The sequence below is a fragment of the Mesoplodon densirostris genome, chromosome 2 (genome assembly GCF_025265405.1).
Source record: "Mesoplodon densirostris isolate mMesDen1 chromosome 2, mMesDen1 primary haplotype, whole genome shotgun sequence".
Taxonomy (NCBI): domain Eukaryota; kingdom Metazoa; phylum Chordata; class Mammalia; order Artiodactyla; family Ziphiidae; genus Mesoplodon; species Mesoplodon densirostris.
This window is the reverse complement of record NC_082662.1, coordinates 25,293,860-25,321,377: the sequence shown is the minus strand read 5'-3', so window position 1 is coordinate 25,321,377 and position 27,518 is coordinate 25,293,860. Positions and strand designations below refer to the sequence as shown.

Here is a 27,518-nt window from a genome sequence, read left to right as displayed (position 1 = left end):
CCTTGATAGTTTTCTTTAAATCGACTTACTGCTTTTTTCGTTAAATGCACCTGTTTTAAAATGAGACTTTATATTACTCCCCAAATGGAAAATCACAGAATTCATGGGCTAGTTATATATATTTTTATAATGCACATTAAAATGAATTTATCATCATAAAAATGAAAAGTATTCATCCTTTTACCATGTAAAATGATCTCTCTTCTCCATTAGTACATTTGGCCCTCTCTGTGGGAATTGGCTCCACACCTGCTCTGGTTTCACCAAATCATAATACTATTAATGGCTATCAGTTATTACAGTATTAAATTTTCAAATGTCTTCCCAGCACCATTAAATCCAGACTCCTCAGCCTGGCCTCGGGGCTCTACTGGCCTCTGCTGTCCTCATCTCTAGCCAGTCTGGCCTTGCTGCTCTTGGGCAAAACAGGGCTTTTCTTGCTTCATTGGCTACCCAGCTAGGAGGTGCCAGGATTTGAACCCAGGCACGAGCCTTGGAGCCAAGCTGTTAATCACTACACTGTACCACCTTTCTGTGATGCCTGGTCTCAGCAGCGCCTATAACAAAGAAAAGACAGGCCTGAAAATGAAGTAGCGAAGGGATTGGCTGGGTCACCCAGGAGCCCCAAGCTTGTAGAGCCCCCCCTTGGTCTCATTGGCAAAGAGAAAGGCTTGATCAAGTCCTCCAGCCAAATTTTGTAGGTCCAATAGAGCAACTCCTGCCAAGGGAGAGGAGCTAAGAGACCTTTTATAACCTCTCCTGGTGTAAAAATGATGGGCAGCTGTAGTGACCAATCCTAAATCTGAGATCTCATAAGAGGGTGGGACTTCACGGCAGGTCCTGCTGTGTTCTCCACGGGAAAGCTTCACATAGTGAGCTCAGTGTCTGGACAGAGCAGACTTCTTACAGGAATTCTGCAAATGCCTCATAGTCCCTTCCTTTATTGCACTATGGATGGATAATTTATCATCTGAGAAGGGAGTATAGATCCCAGTGTAGCTTGCTTAATAGTCACGGTAGATTAATTCCAACTTTTCCCAGGAGTGAGGGGGGCGGGGAAATCCCTGATTGCCTGGGAGCATCAGGGGGCCTTGAGGCTCACAAAGCGGGGCTTGACAGCAGGTCTCCCAGATTGCTGTGATGCATTAATGACCCAGCTGTGGGAAGAGCCTAGCCCAGGGCCTGACGCACGTTGATGGACTTGTTTAGTAATTATTCTTGGACAGAGTTCAGGAAGACATGCTTCTCTCTGAGGCTCAGGGTAGAGTGAAGAGAACACCAGCTCCGAGGGGACAGCTTCTAGAACCAGTCAAGCCTTAGTTCAAATCCCCACTCCTCCACGGGCTAACTGTGTAACCTCGGACACATCACTTCCCTTCTCTGTGCCCCAGTTTTTTCATTTGTAAAGTAGGGATAATAATAGTATCTCCCTCAAAGGGTTGAGGAGAGGATTAAAGGAGTGGTTAGAGGATTAAAGGTGAGGACTCAGGACCATGCTTAGAACATGTAGGAAATACTAGACAATAGCTGTTTTTGCAGCCGGACAGACCTGGGTTTGAATCCTGCCACCAGCACTGACTACTGTGTGATTTGGCTGAACGCCTTGGCTTCTCTGGACCTCTGTGTCTGTATCTGGAAATGGGATTGCTAACAGTCCTTGCCTCCAAGGGTGGTGGTGAGCATCCTCTAAGCAAGGCATGGGTGAAACTGCTTAAACCCCAGGCCTGGCAAATGGCAGGTACCGACGGTGTAAGGGAAGCCCCTCCTGGGAGTGGCAGGGGCCTGCTGCCGTGCTCGGAGGAAAGCTGGGGCCCTTCCCAGCTGCCCCGCCCCAGTTGTGACGCCCTTACCCCTGCCTGTCTGAGGGGCAGGAAGGAAGTGAGGAGGGCGCCTGCAGCTTTCCCTTTTCTGCCCTGTTTCAGGCTCCTGGCTCCTTCCCTGTCAGTGCCTTGGAGGAGGGGAGGCAACACCATGGCCCCCCGCGCGGCCGCCATCCGCCAGACCTGCTGCTGCTTCAACGTTCGCATCGCCACCACTGCCCTGGCTATCTACCATGTGGTGAGTGTGCAGGCGGCCCGGGACACTGTGTGTGCGTTTGTGCGTGTGAGGGCGGCCTTGATCTATGGAGGCCCCTCGAACGGGAGGACCGTTGCTCACCTTCTCCTCTTGGAACCCTGGACAAGTTCCTTCTCTGCTCCGGGCCTTGGGCTCCCTCTCTGTCCAAAGCGGGGGAGCGGACCCTGCAGCAGTGGCAGGAGTGGGAGGCGGGGTCCTTTTTCTAAGCAAACGTACCTCACATTCTCTCTGAGGCTCAGTTTCTGCCTCTGTGAAATGGGACCTTTAGCAGCCACAAGTTCATCCAGGTACAAATGGAGCAGCAGACATGAAAGTGCTTTGGAAGCCAGGAATCTTGAGAGAAATGTGAGCTGGGATCATTGTCAGGAAATGGGGTCAGGTCACAGGCATGGGGCCTGGGCCACTGGAGGGGATGAGAAGTGCGAATCTCCCCTTTGTGCTTCCAGAGGGGAGGGAGGGGGCTGTGTCCTCTTAGCTTACATACGAACAGGGTGCCTGGACTGGCCTGAGCGCCTGTGGGCCCAGCCGAGGAGGAACGGGCCCAGAGTTTCCCCTTTGGAGGCTGGTGTGCACAGCCGGGTACGGAGTCTTGTCTCTTATTAACTCAGAGTGACTCTGGGTGAGTCACAGCCCCTGGGGCCAGAGGCTCCCCCTCTGTCTTGGTGGCTGAAGGTTGGGGTCTCTGTTCTGCCCTGTCCAGAACTATCCCCCCAGCCCACAGCTCCAAGCCACACCCAGCTCCCCCAGACCCAGGGGCCTTCTTCCCAGGGTGACTCAGGGCCTGTGGTTAACAGTTCTTTATTGAGCCTGGAAGGGCTTCCTCAAAATTAGCCTAAATCTGGCACAGTGTGGTGGGCTGCTGTAAACTGCTCAGACCTGGCTGCATCTGCTTCCTGCTGCGCGCAGAGCAGGCAGGGCTGTTGGCAAGAGCCCAGCCTTCGGAGGGCTGGTGCTCTTCAGTGTTTGGTGCACAGCCTCTGGATCCAGACTCCTGTGTGCAAATCCTGGCCTCATCACTTCCTAGCTGTGCAGCCTCAGGCCACTTACTTAACCTCTCTGAATATCCGTTTCCTAGTCTAAAAAATGGACATGAGGATAATAATACTTCTCTGATAGGGTTGTTCTCAGGATCAAGGGAGTAAATATCTACAAGGCACAGAGCAGTGCTTGACAGGTATTTGAGTGCTTTATTATTAGCAGTGCCTCAGACACGGAGCCTGCTGCCAGCACACCTGTAAGTCAAGCAGTCAGACCCCAGAACACTGATTTTGGGCGGGGCTCAGATGTTGCTCTGCCTAGCTTCTACCAACGCAAGAGTGCTCCTGAGAGGAGTGAATGGCACTTGACGGTCCCCAGACCAAGTCCTTCGGGCCTCTTCAAGCTCTGAGATTGTGCAACATTCTTGGAAACACAGTGTAGTAAGCAGGGGTGTCCCCGTGGGAAGCAGGCCCCTGCGTCCCTACCCCTGCTCTGCCACTAACTGGCTATGTGACCTTGGACAAGCTGCTCCCTTGGGCCTCAGTTTTTCCTTTATAAGATGATGGACAAGAGGGTATGGACCAGCTCAGAGGTCTCAAACTCCAATGCCTCCAGGGGCCAGGCAGCTCCTGTAAATGAGCGTGGTGGGGCAGATGGACCTTGCAGTGACCTGGGGAGCCTGTTCTGGGTCTATTCTGGCGGCCGCTCTCTGTTTCCGCTGATTGTTGCCATGGAGGAATGTGGGCCCCAGCAGCCGCTCTTTTGACATTTGGAGAAACAGGAAACAGAGGCTTTTATGTCACAATTTCTGATGTTTCCATGTTGATGACTGATTTGAGGGAAAAAAGAAATCCCTGTGCAGACCAAGTCAAATCCATTTGCAGGCTGCTGGGCCCTGAGTCTGCCCTGCAAACCCTGGGCTTTGTGACTCTTGCGGTTTCTTTTTGATCATGCCGTCCGAGGTCCTCACCTCTACACAGTTAAGTGACATCAGTTCCTGCCCAAAGAGCTGGAGAATGTGTGGGCAAGTGATCAAGGAAGGCTTCTTGGAGGAGGTGTCACTGGCAGAGGTGTAGAGTTTGGTTGTGGGGAGTATGGATGGGGAAGGGATAGGTGTGCAAAGGTGTGGAGGCTGAGGACAGTGGCTTGTGCAGGGGACCCTACGTAGACTAACCTGGAGGCTTTAGGTTGGGGAGCAGGAGGTGGGAACGATTTGGAGTGACAGGCTGGAGGCTGGGCCTTCACTATAGGGCACTATTAATATTTGGGACTGGAGAATTCTTGTTGTGGGGACTGAATAGTACATTGTAAGATGTTTAGCAGCTTCCCTGGCCTTTATCTACAAGATGCCAGTAGCACACCACCAGCTGTGATAACCCAAAATATCTACAGATATTGCAAATGTCTCCTGGGGGTGAAATCACTCCCAGTTGAGAACCACTGTCTTTAACGTGGGTAATGGGGAGCCATGGGATGTTCTAGACCCGAAGGCAGGAGAACAGAAGAAAAGTCTGGAAGCCGGGTGGTCTTCTCTGGGCTGGGGTCCTTGATTGATTCCGGTGGAGGATCGTCCTCCTGCTCCCTCTGTAAGAGGCCTCTGCTCCTTCCCAGAAAGGGCAGGGCCTGGGGGCTTTCTCTGTGGCCTGGCAGTTGGGTGGCAGGTGTGCTGTCAGGGCCTCGAACATCTGGATGGAAAAAGAGAAGCTGCCATCCAGATGTGTTGATCACCCAGATTGGTTGTCGTCTGGAGCCAGTCATGGGCGACGGCCCTGCACAAAGAGAGCTATTCGTGGACTGGACCCCTCTGGGGAGGGTTAAATCGGGCTCTTGGCATCCTGAGACAATGCCCCACTTTACTGAGTCATCGGGGCGTTATTACTGGAGGACCTCCGTGTCCAGTGGCTGGAGGACCTTCCTCAGCATCTCACTGGATTTGTGTAGAGGATTCCCTGGTTTGTGAACGTTTTCTGACTCCAACTTGCGCACATAGAGGAGTCAGAGAACTTTTGTAAATTGGCCTCTTTGGTTCTGGTTTGTCTGGCAACCCAAAGCATGTCTGTCCCAAGTTAATGGCAGGAGATAGGGACCCAGAAGACCCTTTTGCCTAGAAATATCTCCCTCCCTAACCTCTCCTCTCCAAGGTGCCTGGAATTCCATTAGAAATTTGGTCTGATAAAAAGCTTAAACCTGTGGCAATTTCAACCCTGTAGCAACAGGATACACCAAAACAAGGCCAGGAGGAAATGAGACTGATGCTGGCCATGGCTTGTCTCTGGGCTGTAGGTTGTGAAAGCTCTAATTTTTTGCTACTTTTCTGTATTCTCTGTATTTGGTACAATGAACATGTATTACTTTTTTAAAATAAACATTTTATTTGAGAACACTTTTGGATTTACAGAAAAATTGTATAGTACAGAGTTCCTGTATACCCCACCTCTGGGTTCCGTGATTGTTAACATCATATATTAATATAGCACATTTGTCACAATTGATGAGTCAATATTGATATCCTATTATTATTATTATTATTATTTTTGTGGTAGGCGGGCCTCTCACTGTTGTGGACTCTCCCGTTGTGGAGCACAGGCTCCGGACGTGCAGGCTCAGCGGCCATGACGCGCAGGCTCAGCGGCCATGTCTCACGGGCCCAGCCGCTCTGTGGCATGTGGGATCTTCCCGGACCGGGGCATGAACCCGTGTCCCCTGCATCGGCAGGCGGACTCTCAACCACTGCGCCACCAGGGAAGCCCAATATACTATTATTAACTACCGTCCATACTTTATACAGATTTCTTCAGCTTTTCCCTAATGTCCTTTTTCTCTTCCAGGATCCCACGTTATATATAGTCATGACGCCTCCTTAGATTTCTCTTGGCTGTGATAGTTTTTCAGATTTTCCTTGTTTTTGATGACCTTGACAGTTTTGAAGAGTACTAGTCACGTATTCTGTCAAATATTCATCAAATGGGACTTGTCTGGTGCTTTTCTCATGGTTAGACTTGGGCAACGTGTTTCTGGAGGAAGACCACAGAGGTAAAGTGCCCTTCTCCGCACTTCATATCAAGAGTGTGTACTTCCGCATGTCTTATCACTGTTGGTGTTGACCTTGATCACCTGGCTGAGGTCGAATTTGTCAGGTTTCTCTACTGTGAAGTGACTTTCTCTACCAGTGCTCTGGGGTCTGACCACTCGACTTACAGTTGTGCTGGCAACAGGCTCCGTGTCTGAGGCACTGCTAATAATAAAGCACTTAGGACTTCACTGGTGGCTCAGTGGTTGAGAGTCCGCCTGCCGATGCAGGGGACACGGGTTCGTGCCCCGGTCCGGGAAGATCCCACATGCCGCGGAGCGGCTGGGCCCGTGAGCCATGGCCGCTGAGCCTGCGCGTCCGGAGCCTGTGCTCGGCAACGGGAGAGGCCACAACAGTGAGAGGCCCACGTACTGCAAAAAAAAAAAAAAAAAAAAAGCACTTAACCTCCATTATTTAAAGGAGCCTCTCAAACATGTCTTTCTTTTCCATGCTCAGCCCCAGGCCAGCACATGGGCCTGACTCATTCCTGGCCTCTGCCCCCTAGGGATTCCAACCCGCCAAGGAAAAACTGTGATAATGGCGTTGATGGATGACAGTGCTGGCTCTTATGGGGGCACAGATGAGAGGCCTTAGCCCAGCCCTGGGGTGGACGCCGGGGATTCAGCAAGGGCTTTTGGGAGGAGGCCGGAGTGATACGGATGAGCAGGGCTTCGCTTGGGAATGTTGGGGGAAAAAGGGCATATGTTTGTGGAGGGAGCAGAGAGCAAAGGCGGGGAGGTAGGAAAGGCCAGGTGATGCTCTGGAAGCACGGAGAAGCTCATAGAGCTGGGGTCGAGGGTGGCATGGTCGTGAGGTGTGGGGAGGCTACAGAGGTCAGCAGGGATAAGACTGGACCAAATGCCTGGCTTCTTTCAGGCTTCATGGTAGAAGGATGGATCTCTGTTTGACCCAGTTCTCTCATTTCACAGACCAGGAGCGTCCTTGACTTGCTCCAGGTCACACAGGGAGGTGGGGGAAGGTCTTGCTCCAGGCCTCAGCTACCAGCACCCACGTGTGTGGGATGAGCCAGCGAGTGATCAAATGAATTCTTTACCTGGCCCACGGCCCAGGGGTGGTCTGTCTGTCTCTCTGAGAGACCCTTCTGTCACCCAGTCTTCATTTCTTCTTTATGGTCCAGTTCATGGGAAGCCTCCTCCTCCAGGAAGCCCTCCTGCTTGTCCTCCTCAGAATTCCAGTAGCTCTTCTCTCTCTGCTCCATTTGGGATGGAAAAGATCACAGACCTGTCTCTATCACTCACTCATGATATGACTTTGAGCAGGCAGGTGCCTTTGCTGTCTGAGCCTCAATTTTCTCTTCTGTTAAATGGGGCCACCCTGTCTCAGGGTGACTGTTTTGAGGTATTGAGCTGATGTGACCCCACTGGAGAGGAGGGCTGGCAGGCGAGTGCCCAGTGTGGGCTGTGGGACGTGACCAGAGGCCACTCCCCTTTCGAGAGATCATCTGTTTGGGGCCTAAAAATAGGTCCCAACTGTTAGGTTGCCTGTTAGAACCTCTGCCTTCACGCCTGATGCCTCCATGCGGGGTAGAGTGGGAGTCGTGGCCCCTCCCCAATGCCCTGGCCAAGGGGCCCTTGTGGGAACTCAGTTGTGCTCCCCATCTCTGGGGTGTGCACTCTGCCTTCTAGCTTATAAAGTGTTGGAGCCATCGAGAGGACCACTGGACCCCCTGGGCCAATGTGGGGTGACACGCAGGGCCTTCTGGGGGCAAAGTTGGTCTCTTCCTGCACCAGGCCTGGTGGGCCAAGTGATGGTGGCCAGTCATCTGTGTGAGGTGGGCTAGGACAGGCCAGACCCCAGGCTGTGCCTTATCCCCTCCCCACTTCCTGGTTCTCAGGCCCAAGGGAAGGGAAGGGAAGGGAAGGGAAATAAGGGGCTTCTGGGAATGGGGGGTAGAGAATGGTGGTTCCAGAAATCGGGCATCACCTTGGTCAGAGGGACCCACTGCTGTCAGAGGGCCATAGCTGGGAGAGGCACCAACCTGGGGGAGGGTCCAGGGGCTGGTGCAGGGGCTGGGGCCCCGATCAGACCCGGCCCCGTGGCTGGAAGGCAGAGCCTGGGTGGGCCGAGGTTCTTGGTCACCACCCTAGTCCAGAGCCTCCCAGGAAGTGAGGCTTTTATTTTGAGCCCAGGGCAGTGGTCCGGAACAAGGACTTCGCTCTGAGCCCACTATGAGGCCGGCATTGGTCTCCCAGGGGACCTGCACCCCACTGGGGGAAGGGGAGGGTGCACAGAACCTCTAATGAGGCAGGAAGCTGAGCAGGGAGCTGTACAGAGTGAGGCACTGGCTCCCGCCTTCCACCCCTCAGCCCTGCTGCAGGCCCAGCGTGTCCCTCTCCCTCCTCGAGCCTCAGTTTCTTCCCCTGTCAACCGGGGGCCAATAACTATGACCTGCAAGGTCAGAGGCTCAAAGGAAACCAGGTGGGAGACACACCTAGGACCCAGCGAGTGCCCCACACATGGTAGCTACCCCTGGAGCCCCCATTTGACAGAAGAGGAAACGGAGGCTCGGACAGGCCAAGCGACTTTGCAGCCTGGGGTAGATAAAGAACAAGAGCCCGGGTGTCCTGCTCGGGGCCCAGGCTCCGCCGCTGCTGCTCCAGACCGCGGTGGGGGAGGGGCAGGCTTCTTGGCAGCAATGGGGTGGGGTTCAACCGTAATATCCGGGGAGCCCCGTTCTTAGAAACACGGAGCCCGCATGCAAAGATGCAGTCTCAATGGCACCTGCAAAACGGGGGGAAAATGGGAATGATAATTGAAGTTGCCTCCTAAGGCTGAGGCGGGGACGAATGAATGAGAGTGGGGTCAGTGTTCAGAGGACCTGGCCTCTCCTAAATGCTCCAGTAATAGTAACATTTACTGTCACGTGGGGACCTTTGCCCTGAAGGTAAATAAGGAATTGATGTTTTATGGGGATTGTTTGGGGGGGGTACAGGGTACTTCTCTAGGTACTCAAGAAGTGGAGGAGGATGGGGGTGTGGACCAAGCCTGGAGCCTGACTCTGAGCTCCCAAATGGGTGCCCATAAAGGATGACCACCACCCCCACTACCAAGAATGGCAGAAGCCACTGGGATTCACTGGGACAGAAATTTTGCCCCTAGTGCCCGCTCCTTCAGGGGAAGGCTTGCCATCCTGTCTTCTTTCATGGGGGCAGGTTTGAAAGGTCAAAGGGCAGAGAGCAGAGGACGGGCCTTGCTGGGCTGTCACACGCAGGGCACAGGCAAGGCACAGGGCTCAGAGGATGACACACTGGCTTTCCTGGACGTGGTGCCAGAGCGAGCTGCTCCCGTCCTGGCACTTCCCACCCTGCAGGGTGATGAATCTTGGCACGCGCCATCTGAACTGTGTTCTCTGCCAGCTCCCGGCCTTTGTACAAGCTGTCCCCTCCGCCCGGGGTGCTCTTTCTCCCACCCCTGCTGACCCCAAAGTCACATCCCTGTAAAACCACATGTCCCCGTAGCATCTCCTGCATCCCTCCACTGGCCCAGCCACCCAGTAGCTACCATTTCCTGGGGGCCTCCTCTGTGCCTGGCACATGGTAAGCCCAAGTCACAGTTCCCCAAGAGAAGCTTCTTGCAGTTTCCTAAACGCGTCTCACTCTCTTTTGCTTTCGCTCCTGCTGTTTCCTCTGCCTGGAGCACCCTTCCCACTGCCCTTTGGGAGAAATCTTCTTTTAAGACTCACTGCCTCTCAGAAACCTTCCTGGAGCCCCAACTCCTGGACCCCGAGCTCCCAGCGTTTTCCCCCCATCCCAGGGCAGCTCCCACCCCCTCCTGCTGGGGTCCTGGGGGTCATGTCTGCCCTGGAGGCCCGGAGGCTCATCCAGGGCTTGGCCCAGCCTGATCCATCTTTGTAATCCCCAGGGTCTGACCCGGTGGCAACCAATCTCGATTTTATTTGACTTTTGCAAACCTTTTATTGATGCGTAATTTATATAAGTGCACGTCTTGATGACCTTTTTCAAAGTGAACAGCCAGGTAACCTCTACCCAGATTGAGAAATAGGATGGGACCAGCCCCCAAGGGCCCCTGGTGTCCCCACCTCATCACTACGCGGCCCCCACTGACTTCTTCCAACACACGTAGTTCTAGAAGTATCCAGGGATGAGATGACACAACATGGGCTCTTTCTTTCTCTCCACATTGCATTTGTGACCTTCCTCCGTGTGGCCGTGTGTATCCAGCTCATTTCCCCCTTGCTGTATAGTATTTCACTTCATGAATATATCACAATGTATTTGGCCTGTTGTACTGGGGGAGGACATTGGGGTTGTTTCCAGGGTGGGCTATTACAATGGCCACGGGGACCTGTAGCTTGGAGCCCACACCAAGTGCTTCTGCTGGTCACTCGATCTTTCTGAATCATCATCTTTGGTAGCAGACATAAGTCACCTCATGTGCTCCTTCCTCACTACAGCTTTGCTAGTGGGTGGAGCCTTCTTTCTGTTCTACAGATGAGGAAACTGAGGCACAGAGGAGTAAAGGGGCCAGGCGGGGTTGGGGGGGGGGACAATTAATAGTAGGAGGGGCCGGGGATGGGAGGGAGGAGAGCAGAGCTGCAGCCTCCAGAGGAGCCAGGCTCCCAGGGAGGTGAAGGCAGCCCGGCTGGGGCAGCAGCTGAGCCTTGGCTTTGGGCGGGGAGGGAGCACATCATGATGTTTATCTGGGCCAGCTGGGGAGGTGGCTGGGGAGACAGTGCTGCAGGGGCGGGGGAATGCTCCCCACGCAGTGGCCCCCGATAAGCTGTGACAGGAAGTGTGGGGGGGGTTGGGGCAGGGGAGCTTCCTCCCGACACTGACACATCTGGTTCTTTGCTCCCATCCTCTCGCCAGACAGCCCCAGGGGACCCCCAGGGAAAACAGGGTGGGTGGGTGAGGTAGAGGGGACTGAGCTTCAGGGTGGGGGCAATGCTGAGGAGGAGGAAGAGGAGGAGGAGGACAGTGATAATAATAATCGCTTGAGTGTGCAGGAGCCCTTGAGTTCTCAGGCCGCCAGAGCCGGAGGATGTAGGGTCAGGGTGGAGCAGCCCTGGAAGGGGAGAGGGGCAGGAAGGGCTGTGCACTTGGGACCGGTTTCCCATTGTGCAAACGGCGTTATCTCTCTTGGGGAGGGTTGAGGACAAGCCCAGCCCGGACTCCTTGTGCCGCTTCGGCCGAGGCACCCACAGTCCCTGTTCTCCTTGGATGTAAGTGGGTAAACAGTCCTGACCTCACAGACTTGTGAGGAGAAGTGGACTTAACAGACAGGAAAGTGTCCACGCACTGGCTGGCACATAGTAGATGCTCACTGAGCGTTGGGGGTCCCTGTAAATTTTACCCCTCAGAAGCTCAGAGGATGGGTTTCTGCCTGCCTGCTTATGAGAGGGTGGGTCCTAAGCCCCCCAGGAGGTCCGAGAGGGTGGGCCCATGTTCTTGGACCGGGAACTGGTGTTTGATCCCCAGAGCCAGGTGATCTGGTGTCACCACCATCATAACATGCTATCACCTCTGCCATCAACAGCAGCAGCAACAGCATGGCCTTACGGCCATTGCATTTAATTACAACTTCCCAGCAGCCCTGTGGTTACCTCTATCACCACCACCCCTGCAGCATCCACCGCCACCTCTATTATCACTGCCCAGAGGAGCATAACTGTCACCAGCATGCCAAATGCAGCCACAGGACAGCCAGTCCTGCCTCCCATCACCGTCACCATGGGCAGTCCCGCCTGACCCTCCCCTCTATTCCATTCAGCGGCGGCATCACCACGGTTATGGCCACGGCCATGTCCAGTAGTGCTCCCATCCCGCCACCCTCCCTGATTCTTCCTCTCCTCCTACAACTGCTGGGCCCTTTATTTCAGCTCAGGCTGTTGGTTGCTTCTCAGAGCCACCAGGAAAACAAGTAGAAATTCTCCTGGCCTCCCAGCCACTTCCTCCATTGCTCAGCTTAGGGAAGTTGTGTTTGTAATTGAGAAAGAAGAGACGGGGAGGGGATGAAAATGAGAACTGAAACGGGGGGAGAAGCCGAGGGAAGAGGTGAGAAAGGGGAATGGAGGGTGGAGGTGGCAGTGGGCGTGCTGAGAGTGGCCAGGACTGATTCGGTCATGCAGCCCGAGCCCTGGTGTGGCGTCAGGAGGACGGAGGCTGATTCTGACTCTGCAACACGCTCGCTGTGTGGCCTTGGGCTGGCTACTGCCTCTCTCTGGGCTTCACTTTCCCACCAGTGACATCCCCTCTTTCAGGGAAGAGGCCTTCCCTGCCCCCGAGTTTGCTGGGTCTGTACTGCTGGCTCTGGGCCTTTACACACCATGATCACTCTGCCTGGAATGCTTTTCTCTCCTCTCTGTTGGAAAACTCTGACTTATCCTTCAAAGCCATGGTCAAGCTTTTCCTGTTTGTGAAACCCTCCCTGAGCCTTCCAAACAGCTGTGATCACTCCCTCTTCAGGGACTCTGCGCCCCCTGCATGTCCCGTGTCGTGATTCTAAACACACTGGTCCCCTGTTGGGCTCCCCTGGGGACTGTGACACCTGCAGGTCAGGGTCAGTGGTTTTCCCAGACAGGGCCTGGAGACAGTATGTGCTCAGAGAGTGTTTACTGGATGAATAAACGAGGGAGCAAGTGTATATCTGCCCAACAGTGTGCACTGATGGAGCACTTGCTGTATGCCGGCTTGGTGATGGCACGTCATTTGATCTGATAGCAACCCTATGAGGCAGGTCCAGTTCTTATCCCCATTTCCCAGATGAGGAGACTGAGGATCATAGAGGTTAGTGGCTTGCTCAAGGCCACAGAGCTGGGGTTGGGGCCCTGGCCACTTGATTCCAGCATCCTGGCTCTTAACCACGTGATCTCACCATGTGGAATTAAGGTACAGTGAGTGAGAAGATGCTATTATGGAGGAAAAGTTGGGTGCGTGAATGCCGTCTGCCTGAGCATTGTGGGAGGAGAGAAGCCCCGTTCTTGTCGCAGGAGGGCATGAGTCATGGCCCAGGCAGGTCCCCAGAGCTCAGGGAGAGGGCAGCTCTGTGTCCAGGTGGAAACCAGGGGCGTGAGGGGAAGGGGAGGGCCAGGTGGCCTGGGAAATCTGGACTCTTGGAGTTTCCTGGCCTCTCCCAGCTTATGCTATAGGTAAGCCAGGCACTTTCTGGACTTACAAACAGCGCTTGGTTGGGGACTTGCGTGGAGCAGTGAGGGCTTTCTGATGAGCGGGGTGCAACTCTGGGGTGGGAGACTCTGGGCAGCCTAGGTGTGACGTGCTGCGAGTGGCAGGAGTTCAATCATTCCAGTGCGAATAGGGGTGACTCTCCACGTTGACTGGAGGAGGTAAACTGAGGCCAGGGAGGAGCCAGGACCTGGCCAGGGTTACACAGCCATGAGGCAGTGGGAGCGGCCTCAAGTTCCAGCTGCTGTCCTCTGAGCTGCGGGTGTCCAAGGATGGGGGTCAGCTGCCAGGGGAGAGTGGGCAGATGGTTGGTGAGACGAGGGCTGGGCCCCAGAGCAACCACTCAGCCTTGAGTGAGTGGAGCCTGGACCCTGGGAACCCAGGCAACAGGGTTCACACCCTAGCCAGGCCATGTGACACAGGGCGTGTGAATTTTCCTTGCTGAGCCTCCATTCCTCGTCTATACCATGGGGAAAATGTTGCCTCTCTTGCAGGGTTTTGGGAGATGGTGCAAGTCTGTGTGTACAGGTCCAAGCACACAGTAGGTGCACCAGAAATGTCAATTCCTCTCCACCCCATCTCCTAGGGAGCTGAGACGCCTATCTTTCTCCTGGATCAGGGACTGGTGTCTTCCATTGAAGGTTAGGGGCCAGGAGAGGGTCTGAGTCAGACTCTGAGGTTGCCCTGCTCTGTGACCTGGGGCTAGTTCCTGCTTTCGGTGAGCCTCAGTGTTCTCGTCTGGCAAATGGGGACAGAATTATCTCCCTCTCTCTACAGGATGGTTGAGAAGGTGAAATGGGGTAAAGGATGAGGCTGGTTTTAAACATAGGTGGTTTTTACGAAAGTAGAAATGCTTCTGGTGTCTGCTGCTGCTTCTTGCACAAGCTGTGGGAGGTGGAGGAGACGGCAGAGGGAAGAGGAGGTGGGTGCCCTGCTGACTCTGCTGGGCACCCACATGGGAGTGGGCGAGGAGGGCAGGCCTCAGGCAGAGCCAGGAGGCCGGGAGATGCTGGGAGGACAGTGGAGGGGGGAAGAGAATCAGATCCAGGGCCCACTGGCCTGGGTTTGAATCGCGGCCCTACAGATGATCAGCTGGGAGGCTTTGGACAAATTACTGGACCTTTCTGAGCCTCGCTTTCCTCACCTGTGATATGGGGGTGGGAGCATTAAGAACAGTCCCTTGGCTGGGTTTGGGAGGATCACTGGGATGGTGTGGGTGGTAAACCTGGCATGGAGTCAGGCTGTACAAATGTCCCTCCTCTTCCCTCCCCTTCCTGGGGTCCCAGGATATTCAGGAGGCGTGGTTGGAGAGGGGCAGCTGGGTCGCTAATGGCAGGATTGCAGACATGGTGGCAGGGCTGTGGGAGATGTTTGGGGCCAGAATTGAGGGTCTGGGGAGTGGTTGGTGTGTTAGCACTGGTCTCCAAATCGGAGTGATACCCAAGGTGAGCACTGGGGCCTCAGAAGGACAATATTAGAATTTCTAAATTTGTCAATCATGTTCTTTATTCATTTCTGGATATTTTTGGTAAGTGTGTTTTATGATGTTCATTATAAACCAAGACCGTAGCACATGCATATAATTTGGAAGTCAAGAAATAGAAAGTAGTGTGTGCAAAAGGTTTTGTTGACATAGGCACATGATCAAAATATCTGAGCCCTCTGGGGTCGGGGCTAGCAGGGCTCTGAGGTGACTTGGGGAGTGGGGTGTGTGGGAAGGCATCAGGACAGCACTGGGACACTGGGACTCCAGTCTCCACTTTGTCCCCAACTTACTGTGTGTCCTTGGGCAAGCCACCTAACCTCTCTGAGCTTAGAAAACAAGCAGAAGGAACTTATAAAGTAAGTGGGTAGAGGCTCTTTCCAGTGATTGGACATTGGGGTTGTCTGATTCTGAGCTTCTATCTAGATCTCAGACAATCCTGGACTCTTGGGATTTCAAAAGCCTTCTTGTGCCACGGCTGATGAATGCTAGTGCCCTTCTAAGCCCAGCTGCGGTGACTCATGTGTGCTCTGCTGGCACACCCCAGGGAGCCCAAGAGCTCCCATTCTTTCAGGGTGCCCTGTTCTGTCCTGGACTGAACCGTCATCTGCCTCCTTTTCTCTCTCCCTTATTACAAGGGAAACTGGGAGAAGAGGGGCTGGAGCTCCAGGCTTTAGGGGATGAGGAAGCCGCATTTCTCTCTCCGAGCTGTTTCCTGTGGGTACCAGCCACAGCCCCCGCCATGTCTGCTTTCCGCTCTGAGCTGTTTTCCACTCTCCTGGTGAAACAAAGCCTTTCTGGTTCACCCCACACCACGTAGAGGGGGCAGCTAGAGCAAGCTCACTGTCAGACCCCTGACGCTCCCCCCACGGTACTGCTCGACTGCCCCACGTAAGCGCACACCAGCCAAAAGCAGATTATACTTGCTGAGCACCCGCTGCCAGCCTCCAAGCTCAGGGCTTTGCAAATACAATGCAATTTGTTCCTTATTAAATCCAGTGATTGCCAGTTTCCAGATGAGGGAATTCAGAGAGGTAAAGTGACTTGCCCAAGGTCACATAATGACCTGGATTCAAATCTATCTCTGACTGACTCTGGAGCCCAGCTCCTCATCAGTCTTCTCTGCTGTCCCTTTCTGCCCCTGAACAGGATGTAATATGGTAGGAAGACAAATTGAAACCTATGTCTGAGCTAAAAAAACCCACACAATCAGCTAGGGGGAAACAGATGGTGGGTGTCTAGTTGCTTGTCAGCTGAGCGTCAGTTACTAGTGGAGGGCCGCCTAGAAAGCCAGTGTAAACTTAGGCCATATTAATAGAGGTAGGACATCCACTACAAGGGAGGAGACATCTTGTTGGCAGTGTGGGCAGATGGCATCTGGAGAAGTGTGTGTGTATGGTGGGGGGAAAGCCTTGCTGTAAGGACATGGGCACAGGGAAGGTTGTGAGTTCCCCGTGGTTGGAAGCATTTAAGTAGAGGCTGCATGGCACAGTATTCTTGCATTAGAAGATGGAGGGCAGGGGTAAGGTGACCTCCAAGGTTCTTTCAAACTGCAGTTTTGTGGCTGGACTTCAGTTATTGCCAGGGCCATGGCAACACTCATGCCCATCAGGTTTGCCTCTTCTCTGTCGTTCTCAGCAAGGGTCCCCTGAAGGAATAGGGTTGATTCGTTCATGCATCCATCCCTCCGTCCATCCTTCTGTTCATTCATCTACCACAGCTAGAGCAGCGAACAAGAGAGACACAGTCCTTCCCTACCTAGAACCTATAGTCTAGAGGGAATAATAACGATAATAATAGCACAGATTGAGCGCTTACTATTTGTCAGGTACTCTAAGTGAATTATCGCATCTGGCCCCACTACAACCTTATGAGACAGGTATTATTATTATCCCCATGTTGCATATGGGGATTGAGGGGCCATGGGGGCTGGGATTCACAGGTCAGATGCTCCCAGGCCTGTGTGGATGATCCCAAGAACTTGAAGTTCTGTGATGCTCCGATGCTGTGACTAAGATCCCATGATGCTCAGAGTTTTCATTATAAAAGAGAGTGCAGAGCAGGGGCCCAGTCACTGGTGAGAGCCCTCAGTCTCCCCCGCTTCCTCAAGCCTGACCTTCAGGAGTCACAGGTATCGTGTGCTCTCCTGGGATGTTCTCATTTACTCCTCCCATCTGCCTCCTTAGGTAGCTGTCAGTATTATTCTCATTGTACAGCTGGGGAAACTGAGGCACAGAGAGGTCAAGTAACTTGCCCAGGCTCACACCGCTAGGAAGGGGAAGGAGGAGGAACGACGAGCTTGAGCTGTCTGTCTGTACAGGCCACGCTTTACCTGGGGTGCCCCACTGACCCGCGTTCCATCTCCTCCAGCACCCCTCCTCACAGGCCCTGGCTGCACGCCGTCGGGGTGGGAGGGGTTGGTGGCGGAGCTGTGCAGGCCCCGGCTCACTAATGCTCTGTTCTGCCCCCAGATCATGAGTGTATTGCTGTTCATTGAGCACTCAGTGGAGGTGGCCCACGGCAAGGCCTCCTGCAGGTTCTCGAAGACAGGCTACCTCAGGATCGGTAGGTCCAGGGGAAGCCGATGTGGGGTGGGGTGGCAAGGGCATGGGCACCGGCTAGGGGTGGAGTTGAGGCTCTGCCACTTGCCCTTTTTGACGTCTGCAAATGGAGAAAGTCCACTTGTTCTCCAGGTGTGAGAGCAGATAAGATGGCGCTTTGCAAACCTAATCAGCTTAGAACGGTGACAGCCGGGCTCTCCCGCTCAATAGCAGCCTGTCACCCAGAATAAAATCGAAACTCCTCACGGGGGCTCCAGCCCCTGCTCTCTCTGGCCGCATTCCCACGCCTCGTAGCTCCATCCACGCTCCCCCTCGCTCCCCATGCTCCAGCTGCGCTGACCCCACCAAGCTGGGTTGTGTCTCGGGGTCCCTATCTGGACTCCTGGTCACTCTGCCCACAGGCCACCTCCTCAGAGGCCTTCCCCCACCTCATCCCAGTTAAAGCAGACCCCAGGCCTCCTTCCCACCCTGCACCCTCTGTTATACTGTCCTGTGTTACCTGAACTGTTCTGTGTGCCCCTCAAGACTGAGAACTGCAGGAGGGTAGGGCCTGGGCTTTCTGGTTCGCTGGCATAGTGCCCACACCAGTGGTTCCCAAAGTGTGGTCCTTGGAACCCCAGGTGTGGGTTCCTGGGGGCACTTCCGGGCCCCTCACTGCTCTCTTTGCCTTTCAGCGGAATTGATCTCCAGCTTCCTGCTCATCACCATGCTTTTTAACATCAGCCTGAGCCTGCTGATCGGCGTGGTCAAGGTGAGTGCCTGGTCGGGGAGGGGAAGGGGGGCCACGATCTGCGGGCTGGCAAGGAGGCCTAGCTGCCCTCCTGGCTCCACCCTATTCACACCCACTATGTGGGCAGCACTGGATGCTGAGAGGTGGGAGGTGCGTATTTGGAGGAGATTCAAACTGCACCCTCGAGAGCTTCACTGACGTTTTGGAAACCCCCTTTTCCACACCAGGTCCCTCAGGTTGGAGGCCTCGGTTCCCTGTGAAAATACACCCTCCATGCACGAGGGTGTGCACAGCCGGCTGTGGGCACTGCTGATCATCGACACTTTGGCTGAACTAGCTGGCAACCCACATCCTTTTGAACTGCAAATGGTGGCAGGGAATTTGGTAGAGAAAAAAGGAAGGGTCATTCTGAGGCCTAGGTAGAGGGGAGAAAGCAGTGGGTTTTGAAATCAGTGAGAGGAGAAGAGGGGAGAGTGTAGATGCGTCCAGCTCAGTGCCATCCAGCTAGCGGTTGAGAGAGAGAGGCGGGCTGCGACTCAGCCTCCTGCAGAGAGGAACCTGTCTGTCCCTTGGCCCCCAGCAAGGCAGGAAGCCAGGCCCCTGCCACATAGCCATGAGACCAGACCTCGGAAAGAGAATCCTTCCTGGACAGACAGTGGTGGACTGGCCCTCCCAGGGCCAGCAGGATGGGGTGGTGACTTGGGGCTAGTTTGGAATGTCTCCACCTTGCCTGAAATGCCAGTGTTCACTCCCTAGCTAACGCTAGTCTCTCGGGAGCCCTACACCGCAGGGAGTCATTTCACCTTGGTTCCCGGTGGTCCATGCAGAAACACAAAATGGATCAGGTCATCCCTGAAGCCTCTGAGCTTCAGTCTGGGCTGTTTCAGCTGCCTCCTGAGTGATTTTAGACAACCACGTGAGAAACCACGAAACCACCTTTTCTGTGATTTTTGTCCCCAACTGTGGGTTCCTACGCATTTACACTGGTCATAGTGGTCACTTGCTTTCAGTTGAAGGAGAGGGACTTCAGCCTCAGCCTCCCAGGGTCTCTTACTATGACTGAACATCCCCGGGGGTGGCCTACACAGAGGCAAGAACTACTGTTAAAGCAGCACAAGACATTTCCCTCCTCCGGGCCTTGGCTCAGGCCAGCCCTTCTGCCACCAATACTCTCCCCTTCCCTCCTGCTTCTTTCCAGCTCTAGCCCTGGTGCCCCCACTTCCAGGAAGTCTTCTCTGTTTCCCTTCTCATTTGTCAAATGGACACAAAGTCTTTCGCCACTGGGTTCTTAAGAGCAAGTTGAGGCAGACCCTGGTCCTGGAGCCCCCAGGTGCTTATCTCTGTAGATGGGAACTATCCCTCGTACCTCCTGGGACGCCGAGACCGCTCATCCTCAGGGCCTGGGCCTTACCTTCTCCCCACGCCCAGAGCCTCCCTCAGAGGAAGGCATGTGGATCCCCATGAGGTGACCTCAGCCAAGCCCCGCAGGTGATTCAGGAGAGCACCGAGTTCCCCGGGACGGAAGGGAACTGTGGGCCAGGGGGCCCGTGGAGCCATCAGGCTGCATGGAAGAGCCTTGTGCAAGGGACCCCTGACCATGCTGGGCCTGCCTTTCAGAACCGGGAGAAATACCTGCTGCCTTTCCTGTCCCTGCAAATCATGGACTTCCTCCTGTGCCTGCTCACCCTGCTGGGCTCTTACATCGAGCTGCCTGCCTACAAGTTCGTCTCCCGGAGCAGCAGCTGGGTGGTGAGTGTGTCCCATGTCCCACAGCCGGCCAGCGGGGGAGGTGCAGGAGCCCAGGCCAGTGAGCGTGGGAGCCCCCAGGGCCCTTTCTAGTTGGTGAGCTTGAGCAAGTCCCTGAGCTCCTCCAAGTCACCCCACACTTCTTTTTTTTAAAAAAAGAAATTAATTAATGTATTTATTTTTGGCTGCGTTGGGTCTTTGTTGCTGTGCGCGGGCTTTCTCTAGTTGTGGCGAAGGGGGGTTGCTCTTCATTGCATTGCGCGGGCTTCTCATTGCGGTGGCTTCTCTTGTTGTGGACCACCAGCTCTAGGCATGCAGGCTTCAGTAGTTGTGGCACGTGGGCTCTAGAGCACAGGCTCAGTAGTTGTGGCGCTTGGGCTTAGCTGCTCTGCAGCATGTGGGATCTTCCCGGCCCAGGGCTCAAACCCGTGTCCCCTGCATTGGCGGACAGATTCTTAACCACTGCACCACCAGGGAAGTCCCTCACCCCACATTTCTTCCTGTAAAATGTGTCTTGAGATCATGTGTCATCAATATGTCTTATGAGCATTACATGAGGAAAGCGTGCACAGGGTGCTCAGCATGTGGTAAGAACGGAAAAAATGCCAACCACGTGTGAATTTACACCATAGGGACAGGGACATGCCCCGTTTCCCTCCCCAGCCCCTCTTTTGTCCCTCCTTTGTAACCACGTTGAAGAAAGGAAGGTAAGGATGGTGAGCATCCTTGGTGGGAATGCCCGCAACACCTGGTGCCAATCACAGACACAGTTCCCCAAAGTTGCTTTTCACACTTCCCCTAACTGTGGTCCTTGAAGAGGCTGAGAAGCTACATTATAGAAGGCCCTGGGCTGGGAGTCAGGAGACCCTGGTTCTAGTCCTGGGTTTGTACCAGCCCATGGTGTGAACGTCTGAAGAATGGACCTCCATTTCTTTCTGGGTACCATGGACCAGAGAGTCGTCAATGTCTCTGGCTGACAGTCTCTCAAGCTGAGGGGCCACTGTGTGCCCCATGGTACCCAGGTCTCTGGGTTGGGGCTGACTTGCTGGTCTGTCTTCTTCCTCCAAAGGGCCCCTCCAAGGTCCCACTGATGACCCTGCAGCTCTTGGATTTCTGCCTGAGCATCCTGACTCTCTGCAGCTCCTACATGGAAGTGCCCACCTATCTCAACTTCAAGTCCATGAACCACATGGTGAGTCTGGGCTGAGGGTCTGCTCCTATCACTGGCTCTGTGGCCTTGAGCAAGTTGCTTTCCCTCTCTGTGCCTCAGTGCTTAGGCTGGGTTCTCTAAAAGTGGAGCTTGGAGAGGGATTCTTGTGCGAGTGATTTCCTGAAGGACAGCTCTCAGGGAGAAACTTGAAAGGAATGAGGGAAGCAAGTTAGACAAAAGGAAGAAACCAGGCACACATGTGGCTTTAGAAGTAGCACTGCTGGATCCCAGAGGGTGCCCTGGAATAGGAACTGTAGCGCAGAAATGGTATTAGTGTTTTCATTGCTATCTAACAAATGATCCCCAAACATAGTGATTTAAAACAATAAACAGTTGTTACCTCACATAGTTTCTGAGGATCAGGAATTTGGGAGTGGCTTAGCTGGGTTGTTCAGACTCAGGGTCTCTCTTGAGGTTGCACCTGAGATGGGGCTGGGGCTGTGGACGCCAAGGGCTTGACTAGGTCTGAAGGATCCACTCCCAAGCTGGCTTACTGGCGTGGCTGTGGGATCTTTGCCTCGGTTCCCCACCATGTGCGCCTTTGATAAGGCTGCTTGAGCATCCTCATGTCATGGCTTCCGGTTTCCCCCTGGTGGGTATCCGAGAGAGAGCAAGGAGGAAACGGCCCTGTGGTCTTGGAGGTCACACTCACCTCTGCGACATCCTATTATTTGTGAGAAGTGAGCCTTTAGGTCTAGCCCACACTCGAGGGAGGAGTGTCAGAGGATGTGTGCACATGTTTGCAAATGCCACAGCAGTTGTCCCACCAGAGCAGGAACCTTCCATCAACCAGTCCTGCTTGTGAGGTGCCCCTAGGGGACGAGGCATACCTCCCAGGTATTTCAGGATTAGGCGGTTCCGTCAACCAAGACTATCCTCCAGAGAAGGACACGGGTGTGGCCCACCACCAGCTGGGGGATGGGGCACCAGCCAGATAAGGGTCACTTGGACAGGCATCAGCTGCATCTGTCTCCCTGGGTTTGCCCACCTGTCAGATGAGGCTGATGGTAGGTGGTACTGGCCTCCTAGGGCCCTTGAAGGTTTGGGCCAAGATAATGGCTGTGGCACAGCATGTTCCTGTGTGCTTGGAGAGCTGGCTTTTATTCCTCGATGTGTCAGTACTGTTAGTGTTCCTTATGGCCAGAGACACTGATGTGGCCCCCAAATCTGTTGCAGAATTACCTCCCCAGCCAGGAAGGTATGGCTCACAGCCAGTTCATCAAGATGATGGTCATCTTCTCCATCGCCTTCATCACTGTCCTCATCCTGAAGGTGAGTGGCCCCTGCCCCACGGCTCAGGGAGGGGTGGAGAGGCTGAGCTGCCCCGGGCCCACCGATGCCAGACTGTTAAGAGGCAGGGAAGTGTGTCTTCCAACACTGTCCCCCCTGCTTTTGGCTCCTAACTCTAACCCCCCCACACCAGCCCCTGTGCCCACACATGGGCTCCTCAGGGACGCCCCCTTTAGAGCAAGTGGATCTGTGAAGACCCACCTGTGTTCAGGGGTCGGGGACTTAATGTGTGACTCAGAGAGACCTGATCCAGGGGAAGGAGGAGCTATTTTGTCTGGAATTAGATTCAGGAAGTCCTGGGTCTGAATCCCAGCTCTCCTCTCACTAGCTGTGTGGTTGGTTTTCAAGTCACTTCTCTCTGGGTCTTGGGTCTCACCTGTGAAAGGGACACCCTAAGTCTTGCTTTGCCCATGTTAACAGCTTTACGTGATTCAGGCACCAAAGTGTAGATGGGCCCTGAGGTCATATTACTAGAGGTTTGGTGATGAGAAGGATGGAGGGGATTGGTTTTATTCTTCTCAGGGGTAGTCAGGCTCAGAGGATAGAGTCCTGTTTCAGGTCCCAGTTCTTGGAGACATGGGACAGACAGGAGTGCATTAATAGCAGCACAACAGGACTTCCCTGGTGGCACAGTAGTTAAGAATCCGCCTGCCAATGCAGGGGACATGGGTTCGATACCTGGTCCGGGAAGGTCCCACATGCCGCGGAGCAACTAAGCCCGTGTGCCACAACCACTGAGCCTGCGCTCTAGAGCCCGTGAGCCACAACTACTGAGCCCACGTGCCACAGCTACTGAAGCCCACGTGCCTAGAGCCTGTGCTCCGCAACAAGAGAAACCACCACAATGAGAAGCCCGTGCACTGCAATGAAAAGTAGCCCCCTCTCGACGTAACTAGAGAAAAGCCCGTGTGCAGCAATGAAGACCCAATGCAGCCAAAAATAAATAAATAAATAACTAAATTTATATTAAAAAAAAAAAAAAGCAGCACAACAGGAGGGTGAAGAGGCAAGAAAACGCTGCCGTCTTCGGGAGTCAAGGAAACCAGGGCAGTTCAGCTTGGGAAAGAAATGACTCAAGGGGGACCTGATCGCAGCCTCCAAGTACCCAAAGGACTCTCATGGGGATTCTAGAGGCCACAATGGGGCCCTGTGGCCGGAAGCCACAGGGAGGCTGATGTCGACTCAAGAAAAGGAAGGGCTTTTAAAAGTGTTCTTTTCTGATTGTGAAAGTAACATATGATCCCTGTAGAAATTTAGAAACTACAGATGAGCAGAAAGAAGACGATCAGCCCACCAACCACTGCCACTCGGAGAGCAGCACCTCTGATATCTGGGTGCATTTCCTCCCCCTCTTTTTATGTGGGTGGTGTAGCCAGACATCACTGCCTCCTTACATCCCAGGCCCTGAGCAGTCTCTGCTCTCACCCAGTGCCAAGCTGGAAACAACTTTGCTCCTTTTAACCTTTCCTCAAAGGACTGACCTAGCACAAGCGCATTAGTGATGCACAGTGAGAATATTCCTGAAGGCTCGGGGGGAACAACGTGGAGGTTTACGTCATATACCCTGCTAGAGAGAAACTGCCCAAACCCCACCCCACACCTCCGTCCCTCCCCACCGCACACCTCCGTCCCTCCCCACCGCACACCTCCGTCCCTCCCCACCCCACACCTCCGTCCCTCCCCACCACACACCTCCATCCATCCCCACCCCTCACCTCCGTCCCTCCCCACCTCACACCTCCGTCCCTCCCCACCCCACACCTCCGTCCCTCCCCACCCCTCACCTCCTTCCCTCCCCACCGCACACCTCCGTCCCTCCCCACCGCACACCTCCGTCCCTCCCCACCCCTCACCTCCTTCCCTCCCCACCACACACCTCCGTCCCTCCCCACCCCACACCTCCGTCCCTCCCCACCCCACACCTCCGTCCCTCCCCACCCCTCACCTCCGTCCCTCCCCACCCCTCACCTCCGTCCCTCCCCACCCCTCTCCTGTTCTTTATCTTCATGCAGGGGGAGTTCTCTCTGTACCCCGACTCCCAACCCTGCCTCACTGGCTACCCTTCACTTACTTGCTTTGCCCTGGCCCTTCGTACTTCATTCTTTCATAATTCATTTTATTTATTTCTGCTCCTTTTAAGTCCCCATCATGGGGCTCCATAAAACAAGGGACCTTCTCGATGCCAAGACCTGCTCTCCTTCCTTTGGGGGCAGAGTGAGACTTATTGGCTATTGTTCCTTGAACACACCCCTGGGGACTTCACTCCCCACCCTGGAACGCTTCTCCCCAATTCTTACATCAATTGCTAAGAGAAAGCCGTTGCTCACATTATCTGACAGATATATACATCCATACATATGATTTTTCTGCATTTATAAACATGGGATACTACTGCATACACTGTTGGATAATCTGCTTTAAAAAAACAATATATCGGGCTTCCGTGGTGGCGCAGTGGTTGAGAATCCGCCTGCCGATGCAGGGGACGCAGGTTCGTGCCCTGGTCCGGGAAGATCCCTCATGCTGCGGAGCGGCTGGGCCCGTGAGCCGTGGCCACTGAGCCTGCGCGTCCGGAGCCTGTGCTCCGCAACGAGAGAGGCCACAACAGTGAGAGGCCCGCGTACCGCAAAAAAACCAAAAAAACAAAAAAAACACAACATATCGTAAGCAGTTTTGAAGACAAAACTTTCCCACTGTCAGCTCTGTCCCAGGATGGGCGGGGCCACCTCAGGAGATGGTAAGCTTCGAGTCCTCAGGGGCGGAGAAGCAGGATCTGCAGGATTATTGCCAGGGAGGCTGGAGGGTGGTGCAGAAACCTCTAAAAAGCTCCTTTCTGTGATGAGTCTGTGGGGCAGTGAAAGGGAAACACCTGGAACACCTGAGACGGGCAGGTGAGGCCCCGTCCAACCAGAAGAGGGCTCTGACCTTTCAGGGTAAGCTGGGGATCTCCAGGAAGCGCCCAGCATCTGTCCTAGGCCTGCTGGGGTGGTGAGAAGAAGGGTCACAAAGCACAGCCTGACCTGGGCCTTTTTTCCAGGTCTACATGTTCAAGTGTGTGTGGAGATGCTACAGATTCATGAAGTACATGAACTCGGCCGAGGAGAGGAGCAGCTCCAAGATGCTGCAGAAGGTGAGCCTGCTGGGGGTGGGGGGGCGGTCAAGTCCTAGCTCTGCCACTCACTGTATCATTTAGGGCAGGTCTCTCTGCCTTGCTAGGCCTCAGTTTCTCCACTCGTAAGATGAGGGTTGGACCAGAAGAAATGGGAAGATCTCTTTCCACTCTGATTGTCTAGGATTCTATTCATTCATTCATGCATTAAACATTTTCTGCTTCTTACTCTTTCCTGGACTCATATCCAACCCTTCGGATTCAGAGAAAACTAAGATGCCACCCTGTCCTGGAGGAGAGTATAGTCCAGAGTGAATCTAGACACAGAGATCCAATTACAACTCGGTGTGAAGCACAGGGGCAATGGGAGCACAGAGGAGGCACCTGGCTTCACCTGGGGTGTCAGGGAAGGCTTCCTGGAGGAGGTAACACTTGACCAAGTCTTAGACTGTCAGCGGGTACAAGTTAGCTGGGAAAGGGGAAGGGGCCTTCCAGGCAGAGGGATTAAGTGCACTTAGAAGCAGCTGATTGGAAAAATGATGGGAAAAGTGCAGCTGGTTTAAATTACTGGAGGCTCACTTTCCTCAACTGTAAAATGAGGATTGTATTAGTCAAGAATTTTTTGGGTTGCAAGTGTCAGAAACCCAACTCTCCCTCACTTATGTAAAAAATAAAATGAATTTATTAGCTTATAGAACTTGAAAGTCCAATGTAGGTCTGGCTCAGGCATGGCTGAGGCCTGATGTCCAGACATGATCTTATTTTCAGGATGAAAGGCAGCCCTTTCCTCATGGTAGCAAAATAGTTGCCGAAATCCCTAGGCTGTCATCCCACCCTCTCAGCAACCCCAGCAGTAAGAAAGACATCCCAGAAGCATGTCTGATTGGTCCAGCTTGGGTTACAAGCCTATCGCCAAACCAGTGACGATTGACAGGAGGATGAGATTCTACTCTGAGTGACCACCCCATGAGACATGAGGTCTCATGTCCATTCCCCCAGATCAGAGGGCATATCAATTCTTTTGAAAGCACATGGACTGAGAATGTTTTCCCAGGGAAAACAGTGTGTTGTTATCAAAACTAGGGGGCTTGATGCGGAACAGGCAGAGGCAAGTCTGTCCATTACAGGAAGAGAAACCGCACCTGTCCTGTGCATGCCATGCCTAGCACATAGTAAGTACCCAAGGCATGCTAGTCATCATCATCATCAACATCATTTTGCCAGGGGTGGGGGCTGGAGCCCCTTAACCCCAGGTTGGGGTAGTGGTCCCATCTGGTCAATTCTCAGCCCTCATCTCTCTGTTTCTCCCAGGTGGTCCTGCCATCCTATGAGGAAGTCGTGTCTCTGCCATACAAGATTCCGGAGGGGGGCCCAGCACCACCCCCATACTCAGAGGCGTGACATTCACCAGGCCCCAGCCCTGGTGCTGGGAGGGGCGGAGCTACCTCGCAATCTGCTTCTTTGCTTAGGTGGCCCCTGTGGCCTGGGTGAACCACCTGGCTGACTTCAGGACAATCCGCTTGTGTCCCGCTCGCTGGCCTGCTTTTCCTGCGGGGCCTGGGAGATGCTCACAACTGGGTTAACCCCTTTAGGCTGAATGATTGGGTCTCAAAAGTTCAGTCCAACAGCACTCAGCTTCTTTTGATCAGCTCTGACATTGGTTTAAATGATTGGTCTTTCTAAAGTCAGTGAGTTTGGTTAAATAACTCTCAACTTGACCAGTTTTACCAAGTGGCTGACAAATCACAAACACACTTGTCATTTCAGTGAAAACAATGTGGTCAAATAAAAGAGTCCATTGTGTCAGTTTGCAAATAGTTGTCAATTCACAGAGCCATTTAGTCAAGTAATCATCAGTTAGTCCTCCCCACCAAATACATACATCCATTTTCTTCCAATAGTTCCTTAAACAATTATTAAGTCAGCCAACCCTCAGTTAATTTAGAATAGTGATAAAATCCAATAATAAAAAAAATCAAATTAGCCCCCCAAACCATTCAATTCAATCTAGTCCAATAACCGGCTGCCCCCTGCGGTCAATTCAGTACTTGTGCGTCCTGAATAATTGTTAATTCAAACGAAAATTCAGTCAGACAGTGCCA

At 53.7% G+C, this 27,518-nt stretch overlaps 1 protein-coding gene across 1 annotated transcript; it reads left to right on the top strand.

Annotated features, from left to right (window-relative positions):
* The first annotated feature begins 1,971 nt into the window (after positions 1–1,971).
* LAPTM5 (lysosomal protein transmembrane 5) lies at positions 1,972–26,817 on the top strand. The gene is made up of 8 exons (XM_060081608.1): positions 1,972–2,058; positions 17,242–17,335; positions 18,006–18,082; positions 19,679–19,810; positions 20,877–20,999; positions 22,194–22,289; positions 25,345–25,437; positions 26,728–26,817. The coding sequence occupies exons 1-8, from the start codon at positions 1,972–1,974 to the stop codon at positions 26,815–26,817; spliced, it is 792 nt and encodes a 263-aa protein (XP_059937591.1).
* Positions 26,818–27,518: the final 701 nt, after the last annotated feature.

Excerpts from the sequence above, each read along its gene's own strand:
- LAPTM5 (XM_060081608.1), top strand. The coding sequence starts at position 1,972 with ATGGCCCCCCGCGCGGCCGCCATCCGCCAGACCTGCTGCTGCTTCAAC. Across the intron at positions 18,083-19,678 it reads TGCTGATCGGCGTGGTCAAG|AACCGGGAGAAATACCTGCT; the intron begins GTGAGTGCCTGG and ends CCTGCCTTTCAG. Across the intron at positions 25,438-26,727 it reads GCTCCAAGATGCTGCAGAAG|GTGGTCCTGCCATCCTATGA; the intron begins GTGAGCCTGCTG and ends TGTTTCTCCCAG.